Here is a 10,267-nt window from a genome sequence, read left to right as displayed (position 1 = left end):
GTGCACTCACTTGTGCAGATAAGCACACAAATCTGAAGTGTGACATGGGAAAGTGTATTTGTATCTTGGTTTAAGCATTATTAAGCATTGTTGCAAGCAATATTAAGTGATTCTGATATGTTGAAGCATTAAAACATAGCACAGGTGAGCTGTTTGAGCCTGTACAGATTGCTGTGCAAGTGCAAAAAGATTTTCTTGAAGGATTTTTCAAGATTTTATTTCTGTGTTAACCAGGATGTGAGAGTGCCCTCCTAGAGAGTATGCTACAGGTGATAACAAAATCTTAGGGTTTGTGTGTAAAAAATAATCTATTACAATTTTTCAGTCTGTCATTTGATAGGATTTATTTTTCTTAACTTCTGAGACTATTCAGAAATAATTACCCATCTTATCTTGTACCTCTAATGAAACATTTTTTTCCTACTGTAAGAACATAATTTTTATCAACATGATTTTTTTATCATAATGTGATAAAAATATATTCATGTAACTGCTGGTAAGGTGCTAGCTCAGGTCTGTTGCCTCTGCCAGCATTGGCTGTCCAGTAAAACACAGCAAAACTACATTCCCATGTGAGGACTGTGACAGCAGTGCTACACCCACCAGCAACCTTCCATCAACAGAGACATTCTCACATTTACACAATTACTGCAAAAGAAAAAACATAACAGATTCACAGGCTGCCTAATTGAAGGAAGCCTTGTCAGAAATGTTGTGGTCAGAATCACCATCTTCTCTGCTTCTCATCACTGCAAATTACTTTGTGTTGAGTCCTCCACAAGGATGAACATTTTCAGGCAGCTCCTGCAGTGCAATGAGCCCATTCTGCTGCTTCCAACACAAGCACATGGCACCCACAAAATGTTACTACAAAATAGGCCACAGTGACATTCATTAAGGTGGTGTTCCCCAAAATAATATTACATAATAATAATAATAAACACTTAACTAAATTTGTTTGAAGAAGTCTAAAATTACCCAAGTTGAGAATAATCTTAATATAACAGTATGTGAATGGCACTACAGAAATCATACACTGTATGTTTAAAGAGACCACTTTTTTATTACTAGAACAATTTTCCAGATTTACTTTTGAAGGTAGATAATTTGTATTCAATTAATGTGCTCTTTCATTTTGTATTGGTGCAACCCTCCCCAGTTAAATACCAACCTATTCCTTTCCATAAGCTTTTGATTGTCAGGTGAAATCTTTATTACTGTGTAAAACACAAAGAAAACACCTGACACGAACTATTAGTAACAATAAAAAGCCAGCATGTTAATTGATTTTTACAGTTAGAGATCAATCCTTATGGCAAGAGAGGTCAAGTCCTCCTATCCCCACCTCAGGAACTGTGCTCATCACAGTGAGCACATCAGACCTGTAGGATGAAATCCAGCAAGATTTAGCAAAGTGTAACTGTTTTCAAAAAAATAACTCTGATCAGAGCCTCATCTGAGTAGTTCTACAACCTCAAGTGTGCAGGACGAGGTCTGCAGGTTATCTCTGGACAAACACTGTGGCCACTGTACAGTCCATTTCCAGATTTCAGTCAGACAAAAATAGTTATGTTTGTGCAGTTATGTTTGTGCATCACAGAAACAAAGGTTGTGTAATGCACCTACAGACAGACATCTTACTCTTTTCCTGCACAACTCTTGGCATTTTTAATCAATGTGTACATAAATGAAAAGAAAAAAAGCAGATTATCATATTGTCCTTTGTAGGTCTCTTTCAAAATCTCCTGGTGATAGTCCACAAGGAAATAATAAATGGCTTCTATTGTGGACAGGTACGTGTCTGGCTTTCCCTTCTGATGGCGCCAAAAACAAGTTTTCCTTGTCTTCAACTCGATCTGTAGCAACCCTGTCAAGGACAGAAGATGACACAGGTTAGACAATGTGGATTGGTGGCCAGGATGCCAAACAAGACTTTAGTTTTGTTTTCTGACGTTGCTGCTGCCCTGCTGGATGCAAATCAGCATGCAAATCATTTCTCTGCCTGTACCTCCATTTTTCATATGTAAACCTGAGGCAACAATTTTATCCTTCTTTGTGGACCACTTTGAAATTTGTTGGAAAAGTGCTGCAAGTACAAGGTTACAATCTTCATATTTACAATTAATTACAGGTTATCCTTTCATTCCACAGCCTCACAGCCCTCAGTAAACTGCAGGGACTCTTCAGTTGGCAAGAGTGAAACCCACACCTACCAAGACTCATCAAGGTTCTTAAAATTATTACTTCATCTTTTGCAAAGTTAATAACTTCCAAGTGTAAAACAGAATCCTTCAGACTTTTAGTGTTGCTGATTGAGGACTATTTGCAAGAGCCAGAAACTTTTCATTTATGCTTGTTAAGTAACTGAAATCTCACTGAGATTACTAAGGAGTAAGTATGACAGAATCTGGTAATTAACTTTATTAGAAACTAAAAGCATTCCCACTTGAGATGAAAGGAGGAACTTGGTGTCTGTATGGCACATGAAAATCTTTTATCTACCACAGTCTCTGTAATGTTCTATTAATCAGATGAATTTTAAATGTGTATCTTGGTTATGTTCCTTAAGATGCACAAACTATTCAAAACTAAAGCCACCTTGGTGTGTAATCACTTTGTAAACAGGATGGACAGCTGGATGATAAAGGACAGTGGATACACCTGTCAATAATATCAGGAGCAGGTTGTAAAGTTACCTTTTTCTAAATGTCAAACCCTGATATCGTGTCACATGAGATGGTGTAGCACAAGTAATAGTATAAATAACAATATAGTCTAAGAATTGCTTGGAAGTTCTGGAGAGAGAATTTTCAGTAAGGTCCAGATTCAGGAGCACGAACTGGCTATAGCCCAGCACTTTAATCCTACACCTTCTACCTTCCAACTATGGTTAATTCTTTCCAGTGTAACTGCAAGATGGATTTAGTTGTTTGCTTTGCAGTTAGCAATGTATGATATCCTGCACAGCAAAACAAGTCTCTGCTACAGTGTTTAAAAAAACCAGAAGATTCTGTCTCTAAATTTAAATGTTGTTGTTGGCATTTTGGGAACAAAACCTCAAAATAATATAGTCTAATTATTACCTCTAATAATTCTATACATGTGAAAGTTAAAATAGTAGTAGGACACTGCAGTAAGAAACTGCAGTAAGCTTGTTTCCCTCACAAGTTGTGAATTCTCAGCCATAACCAAAGTGAAAACTTCCATCAAATTCAGAGACACTTCCACCTGAATAGCAGTGAAGGAAATTCCTCCAACACAAACTCCCACATAGTTGTGGTTTAAATACAACCAAAAGTTCATTGAAGGCAAGACCATGGACACTACTGAGCTTACCACAAATGCAGGATCAGATAATTTCAAATGAAAACTTTTATAGTTTTTTATTAAAAAAGAAAAACAGAGGGGGTTAAGGGTTAGAGTTTACTGAGCATGTTTCATTTGTACTGTATGTACAGCCAAAGGCAATGTTTTATTACAAATATGGATCCTGCATATGAAAGCTTACAATACTAATGTGTAAGCTAATAAAGTATTTGGCTAATATGAAGTGGATCAAATTCACAGGAAAAAAATCAAAGTAATCTGTTTCTTTAACAACCATGTTGATGTTGCCAATAAGCTCCATCACTCCTGTGAGAAAGTAATTATTAACATTAGATTCAACTGTTTCCTTTCTGATCTAGAGACCACTTTTAATGAAGTCATCAATCCTAGACATTACCAACTTTCAAATATTTCCTGTCTTTAACACAACTGGTTTAGTTTTGCTTTCTAAAGATATATTACACCACTTTTACAAGAAGATATAGAAGTACTTATTTTGTCCAAGTTTTCAAGGCTCTTTTTTTCTAAAGATTAATGTACTCATTTGCTTTCTCTTGCAGTACAATTTGCTAGGTTTACTCTCTATATAAATACAAGGTTGCAAAGCACAAGGTTTTTCTTTAAATTTTCTTGGCTTCATTAATGTTTCCATCCAGTATTTCTTGTAACTTAATCTTTCTGAATAAGTATGGCAATTACTTATTTGGAATTACGATCACTTCTTTTTGAACTTTAATATAGCAGGAATATTTTGCTGGATGATGACTTCGTTTGCAATTGAACTGAAAAATGACAACAGTTCTCTATTTTCCATGTGTGTACAGCATAAAACCCTCATCAGTTTATGCTTAAGGGAACTCTGCCCCGTTCATCTTGGAAGTCAAACCTGTAATCTCTAAAAGGAGTGATAATGCAATGTATGTTCTGTATGAGGGGCACTGAGGAAAGCAATGAGAAAGAATCGAGATGATGATCTAAAAAGGAGGGAAGAATCCACCAGATCAGCACTGTCATGGCGGAAGTGGAAACCATCCTTTGTGAGAGCTCCAAACTAACACCCATTATGGCTTTTTTACTGAAATACTGCATAAGCTTCCATGGAAATCTTCAGTTCCCCTGGCTGCCTATTACTTTTCTTGAATTCATCCCCTTAAAATAAGTTCCAAATGCTTTACAGAAACGTGCAACATGCAATTACTCTAATTGTTACAGTAATACTTCAGTGTAGTTGATAGAGCATGTTTTGTATTAAACTAAACACTTGTAGCAGGATTTTAATTAGCCAATACATTATAGTAACATGTGGGATTCTTTAATAAACTGACTAGACAGCAAGACAACATTCATCTTCCATGGAAGACAGTCTGTGAAGTTCCTTGTAGGATCCAGTGCAAAGCAGGCTCTAGTAGTTATATATATTGCACATAAACTTGACGGGCTGTGTCCCAGCTAAGTGCACCTTTTCCACCAATCAAAGTGTTTTCAAACTCCTATTCATCTCCAAGGAAATGGAATGCTATTGCTAAACTGTTCTACCTTTTGTGGATTTAATTAGAATTCTTAAATGTAAACTTCTTGTAATGAATCTAAGACAAAAGACTTTTGTAGAGTTACCAGTCTCTGCATTCAGAGCTGGGAGGGTACAGAGGGCCAGCAGGAATTCCTTTTTTATCTGGAAAGTAACGAGATCATCAAAATGTAACAACAACACTAGAAAGAGAACCCAAGCCATGACATGCTTGTGCTGTGTCTCCTAAACCCCTCGTTCACCTTTCAGTGGCCTGTCTGCTTCCACTGTGTACAAAAATGCTCCCCTGGTCTCCTGAAAAAGCAGAGAACCATCTGCAAAGGAATCCTTTTTGACTTTCTTCAGAGATAGCTCAAACTACTGTTCTACTGTCTAACCTGAGAGCTTCCACTCTGTGAGACAAGATTTGTTCCACTAGAGAAGGGAGAGAAATAAAAGTCAACGCTTTCTTCAGTATTGTCATTTTGCAAACCAAATTATATGACACGGAAAGTCATGGAGTCTTTGGCTCAGGAAGTATTTACAGCCCTGAAACAGCCTGTCGAGTCTTTCATGTGCACTCAGATGCAGGGGTAGACATACACTTATATCATGCTCAGGTCTGTTATAGACACACATCCCTTCAACGTTTCTGCAGCAACAATAACATCTCAATATCCACTTGTGTTTTTTACCTTGAAGTCGTTCATCAGTTATTATCTTGTTAGTTTGATTCCAGGTACTGTCAATAAATATTACTTTCTTCAGTCTAGTGCCTTCATTCCTGCTGCTTGAGATGCATTCATTTGGACTTTTTTCTTCTTTAGGTTCTATTTTTGCCTGCTTGAGAACTGGTTCTTTGGAACAGTCATCATCACTGTTGCAGGCACCTTTTCTGGAGTACTTTTGGAGATGGGAAGCAATATCTTTTACTGAAACCGAATTGGGGCCAGGAAAGATAAGTGCTATCTGAATGAAAAGAAGAGAGAGATCTGAGTGTCAATAAAATCTAATAAAACGCCAGGAATTCTTCCATTAAAGAACAGAAACTTTATATCCCTGCCTAAAAGCATTTAAGTCAGGACAAGATTCAATAGTATCTCTTAAAAAAATTCTATTTTCTAATATAACGTTAAATTCATGTTAAAAAACATGTTAATTCAAAGTTTAAACACTGCAGCTGCTGAATATGACACTGCTATGCTGTTTAACTAACTGCTGTTTAACTTACTGCACGTTGAATACTTTCATATGTGGGCAAAATATTTTTATGGTCCACAATCAATCCACTTATGTAGGGTGGAGAAACAGGAAATTCAAGGTGATTAGACAGTGCTACAGTTTTCTTACTTCATGTCTCTTTTCTTCATACTCTGGAATGCAAGGGTATTTATAAATTGTAACATCATCAGGTGCCAGCAGCTTTGCATGCACAGCAGTGCTCTTGCCATCAGTTTCATTTGGGTGCTTGATAATGTCAATCTTCAAAGGTAACTGCAGTTAAAAAATTAAAAAAGGAGAATATTTATGATCATAAAGGTATAAATATTTGTACAAATCTTATGCAAAATTCAGGAGAAATCCCTACAGGGGTGTAATTAAAACGTATCTGACAATTTTGGATAATGTTTTTGTTTTAACAGGCTTGGAACTAAACTACAGACAGGTGACAAGAGGCATCTTTTACATTCTCTCAGTTTGTGGAAATACCTGAGAAGAAGCATGGTACAACCTCTAGAAGTAGAATCCATTAGGTAAATAAGATGGGGGTCTTAATTTGAGCAATATAATGGTTCTAAATATGAATACTTTATTAGGTATTTATCCAGTTGCAAAAATGGCCATTTCAATGAAAATACACCTAAATTCAATAGGTCAAATTTCCAAAGTACTTCTAAAGTATTTTCACAATGCTTTCCATCTTGTACCTTCAAAATGCATCTTAGTTCCTAGCTGATTTTGCAAAATGTCTCAGTCTTCTTTGTGGTTTCTGCAAGTATTTTAGCTGAAGGGCACTACCCTATTTATTTATATTTTGAGAGTGATTATCTGAATTACACAACTATGACATTTAGGAATGCCTTTTAGCTCACATTTTATGTAAAATTCACTCTTGGTTATAGACAAATCACATTTTTTATTCACATTATGATCTGTTCTGGTCAGACTCATAGAAATTGAGGAATGAGCAAGAGCACTGTAAAGAAACTTCCAAGAACTAAGTGAAAACACAGCTGAATGAGAAGCTGAGTGACTACAGCTTGTATTCTCATCTAGTAGAGTGTTTATGTGAGGGCTGGAACATTTTCAGTGTTTCTACATGCAATTCCTCAAATAAGAGCAATAATTTTATCTAACTGCAGTTTATTCACACTTAAGCTGTGTTAAAGATGAATGTCCATGAAGAGAAAGTCAGAAAAGAAATGGCTGCAGATTGTTCTCTGTCCACAGTAACTAAAAGGCATAAGAATACTATAAAAAAAATCCATGAAAAATATTAACCTTCACAGTTGGAATTTCTTTGGTAGGGACAGTTTCAACAGGAACAAAGCACGTATAACAATAAAACATCCTTGAACTACTGCATCGGGGGCATTTTGATCTCCCACTCTTTTTTGCCTTTTCCAGCACTTCCTGGGATGCTAACTGTAATTGCTGAAGAGGGTTATCTTGAAATGATGATGGAGTCTGCTGTTCTTGGCTGTCCAAACACTCAGTACTTCTTTTTGGTCCTTGTGTAGATGAACTCAAAGACATGGTTAGCTGAAACACACAATATGTTGTTAAATAAAAATCCAGTTACTATGAACTAACGTATTGAAAATTATTCTGTATTATGCTATTTAACAAAAAAATACTCATCAGAGAAGGTGTTTCCTACAACAGAAAGAGTAATAAAACCATCTGATTCAGTTATTATAGCACCAAGAACTCCAAAGAGATTTCAGGAGGGCATGAGACAAACAGATGGAAAGAACCTGAGATCTGCCTCCTTAATGCACATAATAGGCATGATTTTACTAAGCTATCCCACTCACTTAATTCCTGCAGAAATATATTTTTTTCTATTCTTAGGATTAGGGACTAAAAGTTTAAGAAAACACTGCTAAGCAGTGTTTACCTGGATGAGCAATCCCATTAGTCTTCAGCATGACTACCAACAATGAATTACATGCCTATAGGATAGAAATCCATAAGAGAAAAGTTAATTGTACAAATTTAGATCTCTATCCTGAAACTTATTGTGTGTGGACCAACCAAATACCCTGAATGAAATCCCTCCTGGGCAGAACTTTGTGAGCTAGGATAAATCTTCCAAGAGCAAAGCTTCAGGCTGAAATTAGAAGAGCTGGAACAGGGCTTTGGTGCTCCATGTGCCAGATAGGAAGTGCTGACCCAGTCTAGATTTGTTCTGCAAGTCTGTATTTATTTAGTACCATTGATGGATTTGTCCCAGGCTTTCTTCCACACAGGTGTTGTCTCCCCCTCTGCAGCTGGTGCAGAAGTTTCACCGTGTACTCTGAGCGATGCATCAGAACAGGGACCATGAGCCCACAGCCAGTGCAGACAGAATTAGTGCTCTGGGAGCTCAGGCTCAGAGTCACTCCAGGCTTTAGTAAAGCCCTTCTGACAGATCACTCAGGGTCCTCTCTGATCTTCAAAGCAGCCCCCAGCCAGCAGCCTGCAGTAGTTACAAACTGCCTGGTGCACTTTGTGCTGCATCACTGGAAATCAAAAAAAAGTCATTCTCAGTATTTACTTTTGGCTAATTTAGGTTTACTTTTTCATGTCAGGGATCACACTTATGAAATGATGTCACAAAACAGTCATGTTTAACAAAAAGAAACAAACCATAATTTCTGAGATGTGATCCAAAATTAAGTGTTTAAATAAAACCAAGTGTAATTTAATTGAAAAATATTAAAACAAAAAAACTCAGCTAACTTTCCAATAAAAAATTAAAATTAATGCCTTAATTATAAAAAGATTGTTATGGTCTGGTAAAATTAGATACTCAAGTATGCTCTGATGCCTTGCCCTCCCCTTCTGACAAAGTCTAACTTCTGAAAGGTCAGGGACGTCCATTCAAATAAACACAAAATCTAACATGCACACAAAATTTATAGTGCAATTTGCTGTCAAATATCTCTGAGATAAAGCAAATATACATTACATCTCAGACCAAGCCACACTATTATCAAGTTTCCTCAAGCAGCAGAGCGGGCGAGAGGCCCTGGAATTGGACATGCATTCCCCGCCTGCAAACCGATTCTTTTCAGTACATAACGTCTCACGCTCCGTGGTGCTCGACGGTGACACCCCGGAGCACTTTTGTTACTGATACCGGCACGGGATCTGCTGTGGCCTCACCGTAAGAGCTGTGCCCAACTTCAGCTGTGTTCATACAGTACTCAGTAGAAAATGACAGCAACACAGTTCATGCAACTTGTAAGACCCAAATCTCACTTCAGACATACTTTTAAGACTGTAAATAACCCCATCTACACCCGATCTCCAAACCCCCGATAGATCGGTGCTGCTGGAGGGTTCCCTCCACATTCCAACTGCAACTCCGGATCTCGGTCCGGACATCTCGTGGCTTGTGCGAAGCTCTGGGGGGTGTGTGGGGTGCCATGAGCTCCCCCCGCCGTGCCCTGCTGCCGCTGCCCCTGATGTGAGCGCAGCGGTCGCAGCACCGCGGGCTGAGGGCACCGGCGGGCACCGACCTCGGGGCCGGGATCTCTCACGGGAATAACAAAGCGCTCCCGCCGCTCGGGTTCGTCTGAGCGGGCCCCGTCCCGCAGGCCCCGCGGCCGCAGAGCCGCTTCCCCCGCCCGGGGCCGCCCCAGCCCGCCCGCGCACAGCGCGGCCCCTCAGCGCTGCCTCCTCCCTCCCCACCGCGCCGCCCCGCTCCTCTCCTCATGCCCTGCCCGGCTCCAGCCCTTCCTCACCCGCCTCCCGGCTCTGCTCCTCCGCGGCCCTCGCAGGCCCCGGAACGAAAGTGCCGAGCCCAGCCTGGGCGGGAGGCGGGGAGCGGAAGCAGCGCCGGGGCTGAGCGCGGGTGCCGCCTGTGCAGGGGGTTTGTGTTTGTTGGCAGTCTGACCCCCCTCCTGGAGCGGGATTTTTCCGACGTGTTGTGTCGCAAAAACCTGACCAGAAACCACACCCGCAGTCACCGGGGAGCGGGGACAAAGCCGCCCTTCCCAGCTGGGTCCGTGCGGGTGTGTGACCTGTGCCCGGCGCTGCCCCCGCCGTGAGGCGGCTCCGCCTGGGAGAGCCTGGGAACGGCCGGGCTGGGACTGCGGGTTTGTGTCACTCCCCTGGGAACTCCTGGAAAGCTGCATCACTTGGGTTTTTCTTTTACCTGTATTTCCCACACACACACACCTAGTAGTACACTTAAGAGCATACCGAGTGCTGGAAGGATTGTGC

The 10,267-nt window shown here is 39.9% G+C and overlaps 1 protein-coding gene across 5 annotated transcripts; it reads right to left on the bottom strand.

Annotated features, from left to right (window-relative positions):
* Positions 1–201: 201 nt before the first annotated feature.
* Positions 202–9,930, bottom strand: DTWD1 (DTW domain containing 1). 5 transcript variants are annotated; one of them, XM_050309973.1, is made up of 6 exons: positions 9,787–9,844; positions 8,272–8,559; positions 7,337–7,597; positions 6,185–6,328; positions 5,530–5,803; positions 202–1,867 (listed from the first exon to the last, which is right to left on the bottom strand). In XM_050309973.1, exons 2-6 carry the CDS (start codon positions 8,380–8,382, stop codon positions 1,638–1,640), a joined length of 1,020 nt encoding a protein of 339 aa, XP_050165930.1. In that variant the 5' UTR covers positions 8,383–8,559; positions 9,787–9,844; the 3' UTR covers positions 202–1,637. The 5 variants fall into 5 exon arrangements, with proteins under 5 accessions (XP_050165930.1, XP_050165934.1, XP_050165931.1 ...); XM_050309977.1 differs by lacking the exon at positions 8,272–8,559 and having other exon boundaries at positions 9,787–9,930; XM_050309974.1 differs by lacking the exons at positions 8,272–8,559; positions 9,787–9,844 and adding an exon at positions 9,313–9,457.
* Positions 9,931–10,267: the final 337 nt, after the last annotated feature.

The sequence above is a fragment of the Myiozetetes cayanensis genome, unplaced genomic scaffold, assembly GCF_022539395.1.
Source record: "Myiozetetes cayanensis isolate MyiCay16 unplaced genomic scaffold, myiCay2020 scf14, whole genome shotgun sequence".
Lineage (NCBI taxonomy): Eukaryota > Metazoa > Chordata > Aves > Passeriformes > Tyrannidae > Myiozetetes > Myiozetetes cayanensis.
This window is presented reverse-complemented; position numbering and strand designations above follow the sequence as displayed.

Bases quoted from the DNA above. Each gene is read 5' to 3' on its own strand.
- DTWD1 (XM_050309973.1), bottom strand. From the start codon at position 8,382: ATGGTCCCTGTTCTGATGCATCGCTCAGAGTACACGGTGAAACTTCTG. The intron at 7,598-8,271 runs GTACTAAATAAA...TGTGTGTTTCAG, and splicing joins CTGGGACAAATCCATCAATG to CTAACCATGTCTTTGAGTTC. The intron at 1,868-5,529 runs GTAAAAAACACA...TGTCCTTGACAG, and splicing joins AACTGATGAACGACTTCAAG to GGTTGCTACAGATCGAGTTG.